Here is a 22,882-nt window from a genome sequence, read left to right as displayed (position 1 = left end):
TTATTGAATTAAAATCCTTTCTGATTGTCCTAGCTGTCTCTTCAGTTTCCTCATGGCCAACTTCATTTCCTGATTCCTCAGCGTGTAAATTATAGGATTGAGCAAAGGGGAGATGACAGTGAAGGTGGCAGAGATGGCAGTGTCTGTGGGGAGGGCAGTGAAGGGCCGGGCATAGACATAGATGCAGGGCACGAAATGCAGGGTCACCACGGTGATGTGGGAGGTGCAGGTGGAGATGGCTTTCCTCCTGCCTTCCCCAGTGTGAGACCTCAGCATCATCAAGATGACCGTGTAAGATATGAGGAGAAAGAAGAATACAAACCAACTGACTAACCCATTATTTGAAATCATCAGGAGCTCCAGAGTGAAGGTGTCAGTGCAGGCAAGTTTGAGGACCTGGGGGACATCGCAGTAGAAAGTGTCAAGAACATTGGGCCCACAGAAAGGGAGTGGGAGCAATAGAGAAATCTGCGCTATGGAGTGGACAAAGCCCCCCATCCAGGAAGCCACGATGAGGCCTGTGCATCGCCCCCTACTCATGATGGTCATATAGTGCAGGGGCTTGGAGATGGCTATATACCGGTCAAACGCCATCACAGAGAGAGAAAAAACGTCTGCTCCCCCCAGAAGGTGGAAGAAGAACATCTGAGTGACACAGCCACTGAAGGAGATGGTTTTTGTCTCTGATAGAAGATCGATCAGGACCTTAGGAGCTGTGATGGAGGAAAAGCAGATGTCAAGAAGAGACAGGTTGCGGAGCAGGAAGTACATGGGCGTGTGAAGGTGAGATACACAGGTAACTGTAACCATGATGAGGAGGTTTCCCATTACAGTTGTCATGTACACCAAAAACAGGAAGGTAAATAAGACCCGGCTCAGTTCTCGGGACTGAGTAATTCCCAGAAAGATAAATTCTTTCACTCTGGTGTAATTTCTCTGATCCATTGAATCACAGATCCTTTATCAGGTTCATCTCTGGAAGAAATAATAGTGCAGTTAAATAATATTGATAGGTCCTAAAATCTAGTGTTGTCTTTTCACTTAAGTTTTGGCTCAGAATTAGGAGGAAGCTCTTTTCCCTATGCACTCACTGTGTCTGCAAGTCAGTATGCCACCACTGGATGAAAGATTACCCAGGTTTTTGATTCAGTCATCCAAGGAGACAAAGTTCTCTCACTGCTGCTGCTGAAACAGAGGTTGCAAGTCCGTGAATCTATTCAATTGTACTTTCACTATAAAATCTGACACTTAAAATAATAAATAATAAGAAGAAATCTGAATATATTAAGGATTTCTGTTCATAAAAGCATCATTATGAGAATTCAAAGATAACCTGCAAATGGAGCAAGATATTTACAATACATTTATCTGAGAAATGACTCATGTTCAGAATATATAAAGAGCCTCTACAAATCAGTAAAAAAGCTGGATGACCCAACCTCAAAATGGCAAAAGATTGAAACCAATACTTCACAAAAGGGATATCCAAATGCCAATTTAACTTCATTAGTTATAGCAATAAGCCACAATATACATGCCAGATTGGCTAAATTGAAAAAGATAAAAACTGAAAAGATGAAAAAGTGGTGGTGAAGATGTGGAACAGTTGGAACTCTAATACACTGCTAGTGGGTGTGTAAAATTGGTATAACCACTTTGCTATTTGATTATCTCTGCTAAGACTGTATATAAATATAGTTTTATACACAGGAAGGTATGTATATATCTACATGTATGATGATATATCTCTTTTAAAGGATCTATCTGTGTATCATTACCTATATATCTCTTAAGGACATATTTCTACTTCTAGGAAATATGTACATATGTTCATCAAAAGACATGTCCTAGAATATTCATAGCAGCACTGTTATTTTTTATTTTTTTTGAGACAGGGTCTCACTCTGTCACCCAGGCTGGAGTGCAGTGGTGAGCTTATAGCTCTCTGTAGCCTCAAACTCCTGAGCTCAAGAGATCGTCCCACTTCAGCCTCCCTAGTTGTTGGGACTTACAGGTGCCTGTCACCACACCTGAATAATTTTTTTCTTTTTATTTATTTTTTTGTGCTGGAATAATTTTTAATTTTTTTATAGAGTTGGGGTCTCCCTATGTTACCCAGGCTGGTCTCAAACTCCTGGCCTCGGGTGATCTTCCTACTTTGGCCTCTTAAGTTTGATTACAAGCATGAGCCACCACACCTGACTAGTAGCACTGATTATAATTTCTTCAAACTGGAAAATGACTCAGAAATCCATCAACAGTAGAAAAGATAAATAAACTGTGTTACGTTCACACAATACTATACAGCAATGAGAATGATTTACACTATACGTAATAATATAAGAGAATCCCACAAACATAATGTTGTGCTGAATAATCCAGGGACCAAAGAGTATGCACTCTTCCACTTTATTCATATGTACAAAACTGAAGGGAGCCTAAGGGAGGCTTCTGGGTGCTGGTAATATTCCGTTTCTTGATCTGGGTGCTGGTTTACACCAGTAGGCATATTCTGCTGGTGTAAAAACATTCATTGAGTTGGCGGGGCATGGTGACTCCCGCCTGTAATCCCAGCACTTTGGGAGGCTGAGGTGAGTGGAGGCCTGGCCAACATGTTAAAACCCCGTCTCTACTAAAAATACAAAAATTAGCTGGGCGTGGTGGCACACGCCTGTAGTCCCAGCTACTTGGGAGGCTGAGGCAGGAGAATCACTTGAACACAGGAGACGGGGGTTGTCATGAGCTGAGATCACGCCACTGCACTCCAGCCTGGTGACAGAGCGAGACTCCGTCTCAAAAAAAAAAAAAAAATTTCATTGAGCTGTACATGTATGTGCGTTTTTCTGTATGTTAGCATATCATACTTCAGTATAAAGTTTTAACTAACAAACATAACATTTATCATTTATAACACTTTAATCTCATGTTTAAAGAATGAATTACATTTAAAGCAACATTTAATGGACCACTCACTTTTATAAGTTACTTTTATAGTTACGTGGTTATAGTCTTCACCAGCTATCATCTGAGAGTAAACATTTTGTTGTGTTGTTGTTTTTTTGAGACAGGATCTCCCTCCCATTGCCTAGGCTGGAGTGCAGTGGTGCAGTCGTGGCTCACTGCAACCTCTGCTTCCTGGGCTCAGTTGATCCTCCCACCTCAGCCTCCCCGGTGGCTGGGACTACAGGTTGTACCATCATGCCTGGCTGGTTTTTTTTTTTGTATTTTTACAAAAAGACTGAGTTTCACCCTGTTGCTCAGGCTGGTCTCAAACTCCTGGGCTCAAGTGAACCACCTGCCTGGACCTCCCAAAGTGCTGAGATTACAGGCATGGGCCACTGTGACCAACCCAAGAGTTACCGTTTTATTTTTTACTCACGTATGGATTTGAGGTGTTCTTTTTTTTTTTTTTTTTTTGAGATGGAGTCTCGCTCTGTCGCCCAGGCTGGAGTGCAGTGGCGCAATCTCGGCTCACTGCAAGCTCCGCCTCCCAAGTTCACGCCATTCTCCTGCCTCAGCCTCTCGAGTAGCTGGGACTACAGGCTCCAGCCTGGGTGACAAAGTGAGACTCTGTCTCAAAAAAAAAAAAAAAGAAAAAAGAAAAAAATCATCCCAAAGGGGACCCTTCTTTGGAAACAAGCTTATCTTGGACAGAGCCTGCAAACTGAGGATTCCCCCCATACCCCAGCATCCCATTGAGCAAATTCTTCCTCATTCTCTACATTAAGTTGACTTTCTAGGATGCCACACATATCATGGTTTTCTATTTTCCAATTTTGAAAATCCCTTATTCTTGATTGAATCCCTAAAACTTTTACTAGAAGCATTATTCATATTCAGTGGTACATGAAGGCACAGATAATCTTGTCATTAAAACATCTTACTCAAATCTTCCAAAATTTCATTCCCAGCCAAGAGGCAAAACTGCATCTACTAAACTCAGGAATTACTGCCTTTAAAAGCTGTTTTTCCAAGGCAGTCATCCTCCTGAGAGCTGGCGATGTCAGCACCTTCTCAACCACCTTTAATAAATTTTGAACCTCAATATCCCAACAAGTAAAACACAGCCAAGCCAACTGACCATCTTCCTATATTTTGCAAGCCACACTTTCCCTCTTTCTAATAGTGAAAAACTACCTCTTTTCTTTGCTTCTTAAGAGTCTTGACTTCTATAGGAACATTCTACACATTTGCAGCATTTCTCAAAATTCAGCACGAACAGCTTTTCAGTTTCAGAAGTTCATAGGCACTAATACTAACTGCTGGTTTAATCTTTAAGTGGGAAATTGATCCTCTTATGATGCCTCAGCTGCATTTTAGAAGAAGTAGGTACTGGGGAAATTCTCTGTTTAATGTAAAGCCTACCTCAAAGTGAGTGATTTTATTATCTTCTTTCCTCAGATGGGAAAAAGCAACCTCAGGTAATTACAGTATTCTGACTCTTTTCTGCCTTACTACATTTTGGCCACCTGTATTAGTCTCCAGCCACAGCCCAATATAGGAATTAGCAAAGGGAATATTGTTAGGTATGAATATGGAAGCTGAGCAGCCAATATAATACGCTACAATACAACTCAGGAGTTCCTTTGGGAGTCATTAAAATGTCACCAAGTACTCTCTGTCTTGTACTCTCTCTTTTGTTCTCTCTCCCTCTTTCTCATTTTTTCTCTGTTCTCTCTCATACATACATGCAGAGGCACCCGTGCACTCAGGACATACCCTTTCCTCTAGAGGAAACACATGAGACAGTGCATTTTCCTCTTTGGCTCAGGAAGAGAGTGTTTTGTTAAACCACACCAATGACTGTGCAGTCTTCTTCTTGACCAAAGTCACTTTGCCTGCAATCAGCTAGGAAATGAAACTTAAATAAATAAAAGAGTAACAGTGAAAAATTCAAAGCTCTGTGGCTACTGTCAGAGCAGCTCTCAGAGACTGTATGGATTTATAAGTGCATTTTCTATTTTATTCATTTATTTATTTTTTGAGATGGAGTTTTGCTCTTGTTGCCCAGGCTGGAGTTCAATGGTGCAATCTTGGCTCACTGCAACCGCTGCCTCCCGGGTTCAAGCCATTCTCCTGCCTCAGCCTCCCAAGTGGCTGGGATTACAGGCGCCTGCCACCATGCCTGGCCAATTTTGTATTTTTAATAGAAGTGGGGCTTCACCATGTTGGTCAGGCTGTTCTCAAACTCCCGACCTCAGGTGATGCAACTGCCTTTGCCTCCCAAAGTGCTGGGATTACAAGCATGAGCCACGGAGCCTGGCCACATTTTCTGTTTAAAGCAACATGTACATTGTCTCAGGACATTTTTTTTTCTTTAAACAGTGTCTTGCTCTGTTGTCCAGGCTGGAGTGGTACTGTGGCATGATCCCAACTCACTGCAACCTCTGCCTCCCAGCTTCAAGTGAGCCTCCTGTCTCACCCTCCCAAGTAGCTGGGATTACAGGCATGAGCCACTATGCCTGGTTAATTTTTGTATTTTTAGTAGAGATGGGATTTCACCATGTTGGCCAGGCTGGTCTTGAACTCCTGGCCTCAAGTGATCCGCCTGCTTCGGCTTCCCAAAGTGCTGAGATTACAGGCATGAGCCACTGCGTCCCATCAGCCCCCACAGTTATTTTAACCTACATCTCTGAAATGTATAGCTCACTTTACATCTAGGTACAGCTCTTGATATTCATCGACTCAGTTACTTCATAATTATTTTATGTTATTTTTTCATGCATACCCAGAGATATTCACTATGAAAACATTTGATTTGGGGAGCACATATATAAAAGAGCAGTTTGAAAGCCACGTGTGTGCCCAGAGTCAGTTGACTTTTCTACAGTTCTTAGCAGCAGAGCTTAAAAAATAGTGAAAGCATACAACAATCATTTCACAATATATATGTATAATAAAACATCACATTGTACTGTGCACTGTAAATATATACAATTTTTATTTATTGATGACAGCTGCTTGGGAGGCTGAGGCAGGAGAATTACTGGAACCCAGGAGGCAGAGGTTGCAGTGAGCCAAGATCACGCCACTGCACTCCAGCCTGGGTGACAGAGCAAGACTCCATCTCAAAAAAAAAAAAAAAAAAAAAAGTAAAAACTAGGCTAGGCGCGGTGGCTCACGCCTGTAATCCTAACACTTTGGGAGGCTGAGGTGGGCAGATCACCTGAGGTCAGGAGTTTGAGGCCAGCCTGGCCAACATGGTGAAACCCCATCTCTACTAAAAATACAAAAATTAGCCGGTATGGTGGCGTGTGCCTGTAATCCCAGCTACCTAGGAGGCTGAGACAAGAGAATCGTTGGAAACCGGGAGGCGAAGCCTGCAGTGAGCTGAGATCATGCCACTGCACTCCAGCCTAGGTGACAAAGCAAGACTCCATCTCAAAAAACAAACAAAAAACAAAACAAACAAAAACTAGTCAAAACTAATGTAAGCGGGAAAAATGCTGCTCAACTTGTGATTTTATGTCACTGCCGATAAGTGTTTGTGTGATCAGATGCAATTGCTTTTTCTGTCCTGAGTTATTGAATCAGGTTATGTTGCATGTTTAGACACGGTCATGAGGAAGTCAACAGGGACAATGATATGCCAAGAGTTCCTGGGTTCTTGATCTCTTGGGATTGTGTTTCTTAATCAGGCCCTATAGATCTGTGGAGTCATCTGATTCTGATATAGAGATAAAAACTTGATCTGAGTGAGTCACAAGAGTTAGGAAGGAAAGAAAAGGGCAAAGGACGGATTTGCATGAAATGGGCTATTAAGTGGCTTGTAGTATGTATTTTTCATAAGCAATTTCATAAAGAAAGGCCTACGGGCTCTTGAGACCAAAGCTACTTGGGCAAAGGTAGCAGGACCCTATGAATAGTGATCTGGCAAGTGTGACTTTTTATTAGAATCTGTTTGCTTGCAGAAGTAAGTTAATATTGTAAGAAGTTAGATTTTGTTGATCAGGTGACAGGAAGTGGCAAACATTTGAGCCAGTTAGTTCATGAATGCTTATAGGGCCAGGCCAGATCCAATGAGGGACTTAAGTAAAGTTTGTCTTCAACATTCACTATCCTTCAACATTCATTATCCTTTGGCTAATTTACTCTCCTTGGGCTCTCTGTTCCATCCCATGGGGCCTGTCCTCTTGGCTACTCTATAAGCCAGGGTTTATTTTTGACCCATTATCTTCTTTTGATATTAAATTCTCCTGTGCTGTTTCTCTCATCAGCTTCAGGGTGACTTTTTTTTTCTTGAGACAGAGTCTCACTCTGTCGCCTAGGCTGGAGGGCAGTGGCACAATCTTGCCTCACTGCAACCTCCGCCTCCCAGGTTCAAATGATTCTCCTGCCTCAGCCTCCTTAGTAGCTGGGATTACAGGTGCCCACCACCATGCCCGGCTACTTTTTGTGTCTGTGTTTTTAGTAGAGATGGGGTTTCACCATGTTGGGTAGGCTGGTCTTGAACTCCTGACCTCAGGCGATCCGCCCGCCTCGGCCTCCCAAAGTGCTGGGATTACTGGCATGAGCCACTGCACCCACCCAGGGTGACTCTTTAAACCTTATAAATAACAAGCAAACCTACTGTCACATTTTGATAACAGAAAGCTAGACATTTTAACATGATAGATGTTTTGAACTCAATATATATTTTCATGTTTTCTACTCAACCAGTTTTTATCTAAAAATGAGGAGTATGGGTCATATAGGAGAAGAGTGTGACAGGCCAATGGGAAACAGAAGCTGTGTTAGGCAAAGCAATAAAGGTGATATTAATAATGACATTTATCTTTGGTTGCACATTTATTCTCTGCCAGTATCATGTATTTCATGTATACCATCTCATTTTGTCCTTTAGAACAACCTCATGAGATGGATATTAAAACGAGAATCTTTGTGTAGGTGAACTATGACCTTTGGAGAGAGAGGTGAAATAACTTGCTCAAGATCGCACAGCTGGTGGATGGCAGAGATAGGATTCATACCTGGGTCTGCATGACTCTGAAATTAGAACTTTCATCCACCATGCTTTACTGCTCTCCCAGATAATAACACTAGCCTATACTGCCTCTTCACAAACACTAGAAGTTTGAAAAAATAGACTGGGTAGAGCTTTTTCTTCTTTAACTCTCCCATTCTCTCTCTTTCCAGTGAAGAGAAATGTGAATTCTCAATGGTGAGGCCAAGGCAAAACTGACCCTTGTAAGGCTGCAACTGGAAAATCGGTCCTTTGATGGTAGAGATAGAGTGCTTCATGTGTGTGGTTTCTGAAGTTTTACCTTTATCCAAACTCATCATGAGAATGTCCGGCATGTCTAGCTCTGCATTAAGATACATACCTTTAGGCCATGATGAGAAATCTTCCCAAGCCTCATCAATCTTGATAGGAATCCAGGAGGATAACCATTATGTTCCTATGAAGTTCTCAGTAGCTCATGAGCCCACTTTAGTTTAATTCAGCAGAGGCCAATTTCTCAATCTGCAATAGGCCATACATACCCACATATATGTACTCCAGAGGCATTGATCATGAGATCCTTCTGGACCAGGATTATAGTTTGATATAGACAGGTCCAACAATGTAATAAATTACGTTCATGTGGTGGAAGAACAATGGGTTGGGCATCTGAAGATGTCTCTGTAATTAACTTAATATAAGACCTTGAACACATCACTTTATCTCTCCGGGCTTTTATTTCCTTATCTTCTGAAAATAATGTTGGACTTAATCATCTTATCTGCCTGCCATATAGCTGTCTTGATTGACATAAGGTTACTTGGTCTTTGGAAAAGTAACAGTCAGTTCACTCCTATAACACTAGTTACCTCATGCTGCACAGAAGCTTGGGTTACCAGTTATCTACTAACTTAAATAGGAAGACAAATTGTTCGTAGTCAGTATAGTTGGTTTACTGACAATGTATCTGAGTATGTAAATGTGAATTCATGGGAAAAATAATATAAGGTGTCCTTGGTGATGAAGAGCTGAACTTGCTCTCTTTTCTTTTCTTTTCTTTTTTTTTTTTTTGAGACAGAGTCTCACTGTGTTGCCAGGTTGGAATGCAGTGGTGCGATCTCGGCTCACTGCAACCTCTGCCTCCTGGGTTCAAGTAATTCTCCTGTCTCAGCCTCCCAGTAGCTGGGACCACAGGCGCCCGCCACCACGCACGGCTAATTTTTTGTATTTTTAGTAGAGACGGGGTTTCAACGTGTTAACCAGGATGGTCTCGATCTCCTGACCTCGTGATCCGCCCGCCTCGGCCTCCCAAAGTGCTAGGGTTACAGGCGTGAGCCACCGCGCCTGGCCTCTTTTTTTTTTTTTTTTTTTTTGAGACGGAGTCTTGCTGTGTTGCCAGGCTGGAATGCAGTGGCGCGATCTTGGCTCACTGCAACCTCTGCCTCCCGGGTTCAAGTAATTCCCTGCCTCAGCCTCCTGAGTAGCTGGGACTACAGGTGCACACCACCATGCCCAGCTAATTTTTGTATTTTTAGTAGAGACAGGGTTTCACCATGTTGGCCAGGATGGTCTCGATCTCTTGACCTCACGATCCACCCGCCTTGGCCTCCCAAAGTGCTGGGGTTACAGCTGTGAGCCACTGGGCCTGGCCTGGATTTGTTTTCTATTCCCTGTCAGAAGGCACGAGTCTTCTCTTCAGTCTTCTTATGGCTGACTTCATTTCCTGGTTCCTCAGAGTGTAGATCAAAGGGTTCAGCAGAGGGGAGATGACAGTGAAGGTGACAGAGATGGCCTTATCCATGGGGAGGGCAGTGAAGGGCCAGGCATAGACATAGATGCAGGGCACAAAATGCAGGGTCACTACAGTGATGTGGGAGGTGCAAGTGGAGATGGCTTTCCTCCTGCCCTCTCCTGCCTGAGACCTCAGCATCATTAGGATGACTGTGTAGGACACAAGCAGGAAGAGAAACCACAGGGTAGTGACCAGGCCATTGCTGGAAATCATCAAGAGCTCAAGAGCAAAAGCGTCAGTGTAAGCGAGTTTGAGGACCTGGGGGACATCGCAGTAGAAAGTGTCAAGAACATTGGGTCCACAGAAAGGGAGAGGCAGCAACAGGGAGATCTGCACAATGGAGTGGACAAAGCCCCCCATCCAAGAGGCAGAGATGAGGGCAGTGCATTGCCCTCTACTCATGATGGTCACATAGTGCAGGGGCTTGGAGATGGCCATGTAGCGGTCAAACGCCATCACAGAGAGAGAAAAAATGTCTGCCCCACCAAGGAGGTAGAAGAGAAATATCTGTGTCATGCAGCTTGTATAGGATATGATCTTTTTCTTTGCAGAAGGTCCAGCAAGACTTTAGGAGCAGTTATAGAGGAGAAGCAGATGTCAAGGATGGCTAAATTGCAGAGCAGGAAGTACATGGGGGTGTGAAGGCGAGACTCACAGGTCACAGTGACCATGATGAGGAGGTTTCCCAGCAGAGTCGTCATGTACACAAGACATAAAAAAAGAAACAAGACCAAACTCAGGTCTTGGGATTGAGTAAGTCCCAGAAATATAAATTCTTTTACTCTGGTGACATTTCCCAAACTCCATTGAATCATGTTTTCTCTTTCCTGAATATCTTGGAAAAAATAATGTTATTTCAGAAAGTGTTTACTCTCTCTTAATAGATTCAGGTATTAGGTCTGAAAACTTGTGAGATATTACCACCACGTGAATTACAATTTCAAGTTTATTGCCAATGCATGTAAAATGACATCTTATTACACAATCATGCATACACTTATATAAATTACAATTTTAAAAAATGTATAAAAATAATGTTCCAGTTATTCAAGATACTTAGAACATTATTCAAGATAAACGGAGGGGGGTATTAACTATTTAGAAAGAGACTATTGTGGCATGGGAAATATAAAAATGGGATTAGTTTGTTGTGAGAATAAGGCAGTGCTTACTTTGTGTGACTAGAACACAAAGTTTTTTGAGTTTCACAGGGCTGAGGATTTTGTTGTTTTTTCCCAGACTGGATGCTCCATTTAAATGGTTCTAAGAACCCCTGTCTGCAAAGAGGCCCCCCACTGGATTGAATTGTATGGAAGCAGCACCCCTCCCTTCTTAAATCACAAACTTATTTCCGTGAAAAATTAGAAAATGTTTAAGCCATAAAATTCGTTTCTATTGCTCTATTCTTCTTTAAGGGGACGTCTTTGTTTCTTTCTTTACTTTAATCTACTTTAGGTACTGAAACCCCTGGGTGGTGAATATTTCCTTAGCTATGGAAATAAAAAAATATTACTAAGAGCTTCTCTTCTGTTGTTTCAATTTCTTTCTTAAAAAATAATTTTTGTCGAGCTATCATTGACATACCATAGACTGCACATATTTGAATTCACACTTCGATAATTTTTTTTTTTTTTTTGAGACAGAGTCTTACTCTGTCGCCCAGGCTGGAGTGCAGTGGCGTGATCTCGGCTCACTGCAACCTCTGCCTCCTGGGTTCAAGTGATTCTCCCGCCTCAGCCTCCCTAGTGGCTGGGATTAAAGGCGTGTGCCACCACACCTGGCTAATTTTTGTATTTTCAGTAAAGAAGGGGTTTCACCATATTGGCCCAGCTGGTCTCAAACTCCTGACCTTGTGATCCGCCCACCTCGGCCTCCCAAAGTGCTGGGATTACAGGCGTGAGCCACTGCTCCTGGCTGATAAGTTTTGACATATATACCTGTGACACCATCTCTGTAGTTAAGAGATTGAACATATCTATCACCCAGAAAATGTCCTTGTGCCCCTTTGTAGCCTGTCCCCTTTACCCTTCCTTCTTCAGGCAACCACTCATCTGCTTTCTGTCATTATACATTAGTTTGTATTTTCTACAATATTCTGTAAGTGAAATTCTACTATGTGTATTTTCTTCTCGTCTGCCTTCTTTCAACCATGAAATTCATCCATTGTTTTGTATGTACTGCTATTTCGTTCCTTTCTATTGTGTGAATATACCACAGTTTGCTTATCTACTCACTTGTAGGTGAACATTTGGGTTATTTGTGGCTTTCGAATATTACCCATAAAGCTGCTATGAACATTCACGTTTGGGTCTTTGTGTGGACATATGTTTTCAGTTCTCTTGGGTAAGTAGCTAAGAGTGGAATGGCTGTAACTCTTAACATTCAATAGTATGAGAACAAACAACCCAATTAAGCAACAAGGACAAATTATTTTAACAAAATGAAGTCACTAAAAGAAGTTAAAAAAAAAGAAGAGAAAAAAGGACAAATTATTTGAACAGACACTTCAGCAAGAAGACACAGAGATAGCAAATAAGCACATGAAAAGGCTCAACATCATTTATCACTGAGAAAATATAAATTGAAGCCACAGTGTAATTTAAAAATAGTATACATCAGAGTCACTAGAATGAAAAAGATTGCTATATCAAGAGTGGACAAAGATGTAGACGAATGGAACTCTGGTGGGAATGTAAAATGGTACAATCACTTTTGAAAATAGTTTGGCAGTTGTTTTTTTTTTTTTTTTTGTTTTGATGGAGTCTTGCTCTGTCACCCAGGCTGGAGTGCAGTGGCACAATCTTGGCTAACAGTAACCTCTGCCTCCCAGGTTCAAGCGATTCTCCCACCTCAGCCTCCCTAGTAGCTGGGATTACAGGCTCCCCCCACCATGCCCAGCTAATTTTTGTATTTTTAGTAGAGGCAGGGTTTCACCATGTTGGCCAGGCTGGTCTCGAACTCCTGACCTCAGGTCATCCACCCGCCTTGACCTCCCAAAGTGCTGGGATTACAGGCATGAACCACCGCGCCTGGCTGGCAATTTGTTAAAAAACTGTTACACATACACTTACCTTATAACTGTGTTGCTTTTGAATTTCTTTCTTTCTTTCTTTTTTTTTTTGGTAAATCTTTGAAATGGGCCTTGTTTTCTTTCTTCCTAGTTTATCTCCTTTTTCTTTCCATAATTAGAAGCAAATGAAGGACAAAAGTCCCTTTCTTCCCATTCTTTGGGTGTGTTCTCCAATTTAAATGAAGGTATTTCTTCTCACTTAGCTCACTTTGTCTTCAAGTTTTCTTTCCTCTCTAGGCAATTTTGTCCAAAATCTATTTAATGGGTAAATCCGAAAACAAGCTGCCAAGAAGTATTCTACCTTCGAGGTAGATGCCTGCTAGACTCTGGCACTACACAGCCTGTTCAAATCCCAGCTGAGTACTTACTGGTTGTGCTAACGTGAGCAAATTGCTTCATTCCTTGACCTCATTCTCTATATCAGTAATTTGGAGACAATAGCATCTCCTTCATAAGACTTTTGTGAGGGTTAAATAAGTTAATCTATGTAGAGCATCAGTACTTAGAGCGTTGCCTAATCTGTAATAAGCGTAATTATATGTGTGCTACCTTAAAGACAACTCCAGGTTAATAATTCCCACACAAAGCTTCTTCAATAAATATATTTCCAGTATATTTATGGACATTCTTTTAGAGGAGCTGCATGTTTCCCACACGTGTGTCCTCAACCACTTCATCAGAACATTTGCTGTTTTGAAGGAATTAGGAGATATTTGCCTTCCAGTGACCCAGAGAGTCGTGATAGTGTATGACAGTAAAAAGGGCACTTGCTTGGTTTGGCTTCTTCTCTGACATCTTATTAGCAGACCAGAGAAATTGTTCAGTGCAAGGGCTCTGGGATCAAGACTCATCTGGGTTCAAGTCCTGGCTTTGCCACTGTGTGATTTGGGCAAGTGCATAACCTCATCGAGCCTCTATTTTTTCATCTGTAGGATGGGGATAATAATAATACTCACCTCACAGGGAAGTTATGAGGGTTGGAGAATTAACTTGTGTAAACTTCTCAGCATATGGGCTGGTTGTCTGTCATGATTAGTGCTATGCTGGGTAACCCTAACAGTGAAGCCTCATCAGTAAATGGAGTGTATTGAACTAAATGGTAGCTATCAATCCTGATTAGCTTAAAGAGAGAGGAAATGGTCACTAGGAACACCAACTCAGTATGGTTACTAGAGATGTGAAGAAAACCAATTTAGTTATTAAACTCTTCAAAGGGACCCCCATGTAAACAGCACATTGTTTATACACACATGGATGGAAGGTAAACCATATCCCAGACCCCAGGCCAGGACTATTGGTCCGAAAGAAATAGGTCTCATGTTCACAAACTGCCTTTGGTAATTTAAAGACAACATCCCCTAGCTTCTGCTCCACCCTCTGCTACTTTTAATCTATCCAATTATTTAGCAAATATTGATGGAGTATGGGAAGAGTTCTAGGTTATTTGAGAGAAAGGAATATAATCTAAATACAGTGGGAAAAGCATTGAAATCTAATAGTTACATGGGAGTGATGGGGACCATCTAAGGACAGATGAAGAGCTGAGTGTGAAAAGAGGGTGATTTCCAAATAAGAGGCTCAGTGAAGCTGTATGGAGGAAGTGGTGTTTACATTTGGGACATATAGGAATGGGGAGAAAGGACATTCTGGCCTTATGGGACTATTTAAATATATGAAAGTTGCTAATGAGTGGGAAGTTTAACTGGAAAGAAAGGGTACAAACATGACAGCATGGAAAGACAGAGAAAAGAAAATCATTGCTATCATAAGGTTTCAGAAAACAATACCCTATAATGAAGGCCTCAGAAGTAGCCTCAGAAGTAAAAGTTTTTCTCTGACCTCCTCCTGCCTTCCTGTGTCAGGTGGCTGGTCCTTCATTCTTCCCCAAGGTTAGCTGTAGAAACTACAATATCTCTTCCCTAAGGCTGGTCATGGAAACCAGAATCCCTTTTCTCCAAAGCCAGCTATAAAACCTAAACATATTTTTCTAACTTCCCCGTGACTCGACCTTTCTGTGTAAGAGTGGGTCATAAATAAATTCTCAGGTCTACTTTGTTTGACTGTAGGTCATAAGAACCCCATTCCAGAAAGACAGAGAGAGAGAAAGAGAGAGAGAGAGAGAGAGAGCGAGCACTGCCTCATACCCAGGAGCAAGGAATTGCTGCACAGAGAGGCCAAATAGGATCTAAACAGACAGGACTTGCTGGGTTTCACTACTGTCCATTAGCATTAGATGATACCATTTTTTTAAATTTTAAATTTTTATTTTTATGGAGCACTTCACTAAATTGCGTGCCATCCTGGTAAAGGGGCCATGCTAATCTCCTCTACATTGTTGCATTGTTCCAATTTTAGTATGTGCTGCTAAAGCAAGCTATCACACCTTTTTTGTCCAATCATATTTCTACATGGCTGTCCACACCTTGTTGAACCTAAGCATAAAAAATGAACATTTTCCTTGTATCTTTGGGTCTTCATTCTGAGGGCTCCCATGTCACGTAAAACTATGATCAAGTAAATTTGTATTCCTTTTCTCCTAATTGTCTGCCTTTTGTCAGCTGATTTTCAGTGAACTTTCAGAGGATGAAGGGGAAGTTTTCCCCTGTCCCCTACACTATAAACTTCTTATTTTTGTGTTAGATCTAAAGAAGGGTAGACAGGTGTTTATTGTCTGAGTCTGTCAACTTTTGTGAGCGTTTGTTACTGCAGGTTTAAGTTCAGGGTAAGAATCACCTCTGTTGATTTCAGCCTGAGAAGATCCGTCTAGAGAAAAGAAGACTGAGAAAAATCTCTTCTCTGTACTATTCAAGAGGTCGCAGAAAGCAAAAGCTGCCTTTTCCCCAATTCCAAATTGACCTCAACTCTTTCTCTCATTCCACAACGTACTCTTTGTTACTATTTCTAGCTTATGCTGTCTGTTACTAAAGGAAGGTTCTCCCAGAATGCAGCATCTTGTATACACATTACATTATTTGTAGTCATAGTGTATTTGTGAATCTTAATGATTACATCTAGATTTCAATTTTTCTTTTTCTTATTTCTCACTCTATGCATAAACACCCAGACACCCCAGGCACACACACACATGCAGACTTTTATTTTTTTACCTAAAATCTGCAAACTTCTTCCAAGAATTCCAACATCTTAAATAATGTTCACATGAATCTCAGGAATCATCCAACTTCAGAAAATTCTGCTCAACAGCCCTCTGAAGGCCGGTTATTTCAATGGCATCTCTTCTATCTTAATGTGGAAAGGACTTAGGGAATGATATTTTCTTGGCTCTTCCACACTGATTCACAGTGTCCCATCATATTTACCAGTTCCTTAATCCCAGAACTAGTGTGAGAATTATCAGAGGGATTACAGTTGGATGCAGTTGTGGAAAAATTCTGCTGATGGTGAGGTTGTTTCAGTGGGAGTAATTAAGAAGTCACTCAGACACATATGCTTAGGAACACACATTTTGTCTGGAGCCTAAAATTTTTCAGAGGCAACTGAAAGAATGAATCCCCTTATCTTCTAGCTTCAAAAGGAAGAAAGGTTGTGTGGAAACAAGTCAAGCTGTATTCCTGAGAAAGTCCAAAAAGTGCTGTTCTTGGTGATCAGAGAGCACCCTTCCACGAGTGCCCATGGTGCAGAGAAACTTGGAGCTGACGAGGGCACTGGACTCACTGCCCGGTCTTCCATCCTATTCTATTTCCAAGTCTAACAACTTACACAAAGAGAACTGGAAATGGAATCTTTAGTAACAAACAGTACAGGGGCATGCAAGCTTTGGGGAAGGCTCATCCCTTCTCCAGATCTCAACACTTACTTTACTGACTCGGAATCCCCAGTCTGGGAAGAGGCTGAAGCAGGCACAGGACAGAGTAGCATGGTTGGCTGTCTATACTAAGAAAAATAAAGTCAAATGAAACGAGACACCAAGATGGCCACACAGTGAGAAATGTGATTCTACTCAATAGCTAGCTTCATTGTTTGACCATCTTTAAGATCTACAGCTTTAAGCTTCTAAAAATGGAATATTGGCCATAATTCCTTCCATTGTTTCCCTTGTTTTTGATGACCTTGACAGTACTGAAGAGTCATTGTCAAGTATTGTATAGAACAGGGGTCCCCAACCACCAGGCCATGAACTGTTACCAGCTCTTGGCCTGTTAGAAACCAGGCCACACAGCAGGAGGTGAGTAGGGGGTGAGCAAGTGACAGAAGCTTCATCTGTATTTACAGCTGCTCCTCACCGCTGGTATTACTGCCTGAGCTCCACCTCCTGTCAGATCAGTGGGGACATTAGATTGTTATAGGAATGGGAACAGTACTGTGAACTCTGCATGCAAGGGATCTAGGTTGGTTGCTCCTTATAAGACTCTAATGCCTGATGATCTGTCACTGTCTCCCATCATTCCCAGATGGGACCATCTTGTTGCAGGAAAACAAGCCCTGGGCTACCACTGATTCTACATTATGGTAAGTTGTATAATTATTTCATCGTATATTACATGTAATAATAATAAAGTGCAGGATATATGTAACGCACATGAATCATCCCAACACCATCCCCACCACTTTCATTTGTGGAAAAATTATCCTCTGTGAAACCAGCCCATGATGCCAAAAAGGTTGGGGACTGCTGTTATATGATGTTCTTCAGTTTGGCTGGTCCTGATGATTTTCTCATGGTTCGACAGGGGTTGCAGATGTCTGGGAGAAAGAACACAGAGGCCAAATGCCACTCTCATCACATCATATCAAACGGTATGTATTAGTGTGTTTTTGCACTGCTGATGAAGACATACCAGAGACCAGGTACTTATAAAGGAAGGAGGTTTAATTGACTCACAGTTCCACATGGCTGGGGAAACGTCACAGTCATGGCGGAAGGCAAGGAGGAGCAAGTCATGTCTTACATGGCGGCAGGGAAGAGAGAATGAGAACCAAGAAAAAGGAGAAACCCCTTATAAAACCATCAGATCTCGTGAGACTTATTCACTACCATGAGAACAGTATGGGGGAAACCACCCCCATGATTCAATTATCTCCCACCAAATCCCTCCCACAACACATGGGAATTATGGGAACTACAATTCAAGATGAGATTTGGGTGAGGGCATAGTCAAACCATATTAGGGTACATGCCACTAACATGATTGATCACTGATGATGTTAACTTTGAACACCCGGCTGAGGTAGTCTTTGTCAGGTTTCTCCAGGATTTAAAAAAAACTGTACTCTTTGGAGAGAGGAGATAACTATTTATAACTCACACTTAGAGAGTTGGGGCTGGGTGTGGTGGCCTGTGCCTGCAATTCCAGCAATTTGGGAGGCCAAGGCAGGAGTATTGCTTGAGCTCAGGAGTTTGAAACCAGTCTGGGAAACAGGGTGAAACCGTCTCTACTAAAAATACAACAATTAGCCAGGCATGGTGGCACCTGCCTATAGTCCCAGCTACTTGTGGGGCTGAGGTGGGAGGATCGCCTGAGCCTAGGAGGTTGAGGCTGCAGTAAGCCAAGATGCACCACCGCCCTCCAGCCTGGGCAACAGAGTGAGACCATGTCTCAATTTAAAAAAAATTGGGAGTCATGCTCCACGTCCTTGAGGGTGGAGAATCTACATACATTATTTGGAATTCTCCTGCATGCAAGACTTGTCTATTATCCTCCATTTATTGATTTATTTAATCATTTATTTATGATTGGGTTCATGGATATTTATTTTATACTTTGGGTTATAATCCATGACTACATTATGTATTTTGTTGTTCCAACTTTGGCCATGGGAAACTCTTTCAGTTGGCTCCTGTGCCCCTTTGACAAACCTCCACTGTTTTGCTTTTTAAACATTTCCTTGTTTTTTGGTGCTAAAAGATGCTCCAGGCTTATATTGTATATTCCCTGCCCCAGTCCTAAAATCAGTCATTTCTCCAAGAAAAACTGGTGCCTCTGTTAAAAAAAATTATTAAGTGATTTGAAAATATAAATAAATAACACAATAAATGGTACTAATCAAAGAAAATAAACAAAAACCTGACTTTTCATATTATTGATTATTTCCAGGTACAGCATTTATTCATGAATATAAAAAGTTAATTTTATTTTAATTTATTTTCCTAGCTTTGACTACCTGGATGCTTTCTGGGAAGCGTGAGTCCCTAAGAAGATTCCACAGCTATACTGACTCCTACAATGTGACTAAAAGAGGTTAACCTTTGGCTTATGCTGGGAAATAAGTTTCTATTCTTGCAATCCCGTGCATGCAGGATGAGTCTGAAGTGTGACACATAAGTACTGGAAGGAGATATTGGTTCTGAAGGGATCATGTAGGTGAGAATGAAGGAACTTTCAATGGCCTGATGATGAAATTGGATGATGGAGTTCTCATGGGATATGTAGCAGTCAGGAAACCCGTGTTGGGTTCATCTGCAAATCATGCCAACTTGACCATCAAAGTTTTTCAAACTTCTCACCACGACCACCATTACCATTCTAAGTCATGTCTTCATTCTTTCTCTCATGGGGTTATTGTAGTAGGCTCTGAATTGCTCCACGGTTTTTGTCCTTACCCCTCTTCTGCTCCTCGAAGACCTCCAGATGTGTCACATCTTACTCAGTGTGAAAGCTAAAAGCTGTGCAGGGGACCACAAAGTTGCGATGACCTGGCCCCATGACACTACCATCACTCTGAACTCAACTACAGGCACTTCCTCTCTCTTACCTGCTTCTTCTCACTTAGTCTCAAGGGCCTCCTTGCTATTTCTTGGACCTTGTGGATACATCCGCATCTCAGGGCCTTTGCATATCTGATTTGCGGACTGAGATTTGTATACCGACATACACATTTTGCTAGTTTCAACAATTTTAAGATATCTAGGATCTACCTCCAGAAATGGGCAAAACAAAAAACAAAAGAATAACTCCCAGCAGCTGTAATAGCACATTAAGTTAACAAATAAAAACCAACTTGGTATATCGAATAATGTTTTCCATTCTATTCCAGCTTTTTGAATAAGTATGCACAGTCCGAAGCAGCTTCAAAGATTTCAGTCATTTTTAGGAAGTCATGTCTTCAGAGAGTAAAAAATGAATTATTTTCTTTTTTTAAATGCTTTTTTTATTATTATACTTTAAGTTTTAGGGTACATGTGCACAATGTGCAGGTTAGTTACATATGTATACATGTGCCATGCTGGTGCGCTGCACCCATTAACTCGTCATTTAGCATTAAGTATATCTCCTAATGCCATCCCTCCCCCCTTCACCCACCCCATAACAGTCCCCAGAGTGTGATGTTCCCCTTCCTGTGTCCATGTGTTCTCATTTTTCAATTCCCACCTATGAGTGAGAACATGCAGTGTTTGGTTTTTTGTCCTTGCGATAGTTTACTGAGAATGATGATTTCCAATTTCATCCATGTCCCTGCAAAGGACATGAACTCATCATTTTTTATGGCTGCATAGTATTCCATGGTGTATATGTGCCACATTTTCTTAATCCAGTCTATCATTGTTGGACATTTGGGTTGGTTCCAAGTCTTTGCTATTGTGAATAGTGCTGCAATAAACATACATGTGCATGTGTCTTTATAGCAGCATGATTTATAATCCTTTGGGTATATACCCAGTAATGGGATGGCTGGGTCAAATGGTATTTCTAGTTCTAGATCCCTGAGGAATCACCACACTGTCTTCCACAATGGTTGAACTAGTTTACAGTCCCACCAACAGTGTAAAAGTGTTCCTATTTCTCCACATCCTCTCCAGCACCTGTTGTTTCCCGACTTTTTAATGATTGCCATTCTAACTGGTGTAAGATGGTATCTCATTGTGGTTTTGATTTGCATTTCTCTTTTGGCCGGTGATGGTGAGCATTTTAAATTATTTTCTTAACAATACTTTCCAATGATTTGAGTAGCAGAAATGAGTGAGAGGCAGTAGTCTTTCACTGAATGTTTTAATTCAGTAATTTTCAGTAGTGTTTATTATATTATGCTTGTGCCAGGTGTTGGGGATATGACAATAAATAGAGCATAATCCTACTGGGAGAGATTGGGAGAAAGAGAACAGGGAATTGAAACAGGGTCCCAAGGGTTGTGCTACAGCCAAGCACAGGCTACTGACGGAATGTCCTGGAGGGGGGGCCAGCAGACCTGGGGTTCAGAGGAAGATCAGGTTAGAACTATGTTCAAGGTCACAGAGGTCACAATATGTGAGGTTATGTTCTAACTCAAGTTGTGCTGATTCAAGCACCTGCTCTCAGCTATCGGTAGGTGGGCTTTAGATTAAAAAATCTAAAGGTGATATTTATTTGGTTCATATTATAGGATTGGAGGAGGAACTTAACTTGGATGTGGTTTCTTTAATTAGGATATGATGACTCCATGAAAGATCTTATGGAATCCTAATGCCCAAGCTGCATCATATTTCTAATATGTGTCTCAGCTCCCTTCCTGGCAGCAGTAAATGATTGTAATGGAAATGTCTGAGTGTATTTTGATTTCATTTCCTTTAGTTTTTCCAAGGCTGTATTGCAAAAACAATATACACCTCTCCTGCTAACAGTTTTATCTCTGTACTTTCTCCTGTGACACAGAACCCATCTTTTTTACATTATTATGACCTGCTAATCAGAATGTTTGAAAGTCATGTGCTTCTTATTAGTAGACTAAAAAATAATTAGAAATCAATTAGTGAGTAGAAAGTATTTGCTGGGCAAGCATTTTCAAAAGTGGTGAGAAGGAGGGAAGCACTGGTCTATTTCCTATCAGAAGGTCAGAGTCTTCAGTCTCTTCATGGCTGACTTCATCTCATGGTTTCTCAGAGTGTAGATCAAGGGGTTGAGCAGAGGGGAGATGACAGTGAAGCTGACAGAGATGGCCTTATCCGTGGGGAGGGCAGTGAAGGGCCGGGCATAGACATAGATGCAGGGCACAAAATGCAGGGTCACCACAGTGATGTGGGAGGTGCAGGTGGAGATGGCTTTCCTCCTGCCCTCTCCTGCCTGAGACTGAGTAATGATAATATGACCACGTAGGACACCAGGAGCAGGAAAAACCACAGTGTGGTGAGCAGTCCATTGTTGGAAATCATTAGTAGTTCAAGTATGAAAATGTCTGTATGGGCGAGTTTGAGAACCTGGGGGACATCACAGTAGAAAGTGTCGAGAACATTGGGTCCACAGAAAGGGAGTGGGAGCAACAGGGAAATCTGCACAATGGAGTGGACAAAGCCCCCCAACCAGGCAGCCACTGTGAGCCCAATGCAATGGTCTCTACTCATGATGGTCGCATAGTGCAGGGACTTGGAAATGGCCACATATTGATCCAATGCCATCACTGATAGAGAAAATGCATCCACCCCTCCAATAAGGTGGAAGAGAAACATCTGAGTGAAGCAACCATTGAAGGAGATGGTCTTTCTCTCAGACAGAAGGTCCACCAGAACCTTGGGCTCTGTGATGGAGTAGAAGCAGATATCGGCAATAGATAAATTACGGAGCAAAAAATACATGGGCATGTGAAGGCGAGATTCACAGGTGACAGTGACCGTGATGAGGAGGTTTCCCAGCAGAGTCGTCATGTACACCAAGAGTAGGAAAAGAAATAGGACCAAGCTTGTGTCCCCATTCTGGGTTAGGCCAAGGAAAATAAATTCTTTTACCCTGGTACAGTTTTTCATCTCCATTGAATCATCCTCTTTATTCTCTTTTGTTTCAAGCTATGTCATACAACAGCACAGGGATGTTTATTTTATTGTCCTCCCAAGCACACTAGAATGCAATTCAGAAACTTCCCTCGTGATTGCAGTGTTCACTATTTGCTGCGTTGTCCACATTTTTAAGATAGCAATCAGTTTGGTGATCAAATTATCACATGCAAAGTCATTCAATAATTATTTTCCTATGAAACTATTTTGGGAAAGAATAAATGTATCATGTTTAATAGTGACATTTACATAGTATATTTAATATAATTGATTATTTTTATTATATTTATTATTTATTTTTATATCCATGCAAACTTATTGGTTGCCAGGAACTGTGAAGTGTTAAGTACAAAGATAAGTTAGACGTAGTTCCAGCAA

At 41.6% G+C, this 22,882-nt stretch overlaps 2 protein-coding genes, 1 non-coding gene and 1 pseudogene across 3 annotated transcripts; all 4 read right to left on the bottom strand.

Moving 5' to 3' along the window:
• Nucleotides 1-945, bottom strand: LOC101134051 (olfactory receptor 4D9). The gene has a single exon (XM_019036048.3). The coding sequence runs from the start codon at nt 943-945 to the stop codon at nt 1-3; it is 945 nt and encodes a 314-aa protein (XP_018891593.3).
• An 8,660-nt stretch (nt 946-9,605) lies between these two features.
• Nucleotides 9,606-10,549, bottom strand: LOC115936232 (olfactory receptor 4D11). The gene is given in 2 exon segments (XM_031016092.3): nt 9,606-10,282; nt 10,285-10,549. Coding segments are annotated over 2 exon segments (942 nt in total).
• Nucleotides 10,550-15,068: 4,519 nt separating this feature from the next.
• On the bottom strand, nt 15,069-15,171 carry LOC115936342 (U6 spliceosomal RNA). Its single transcript, XR_004071838.1, has one exon. It is a non-coding gene; the product is annotated as a U6 spliceosomal RNA (small nuclear RNA).
• A 6,382-nt stretch (nt 15,172-21,553) lies between these two features.
• LOC101145869 (olfactory receptor 4D10-like) lies at nt 21,554-22,483 on the bottom strand (annotated as a pseudogene).
• Nucleotides 22,484-22,882: the final 399 nt, after the last annotated feature.

This window comes from Gorilla gorilla, chromosome 9, assembly GCF_029281585.2.
Source record: "Gorilla gorilla gorilla isolate KB3781 chromosome 9, NHGRI_mGorGor1-v2.1_pri, whole genome shotgun sequence".
NCBI lineage: Eukaryota > Metazoa > Chordata > Mammalia > Primates > Hominidae > Gorilla > Gorilla gorilla.
This window is presented reverse-complemented; position numbering and strand designations above follow the sequence as displayed.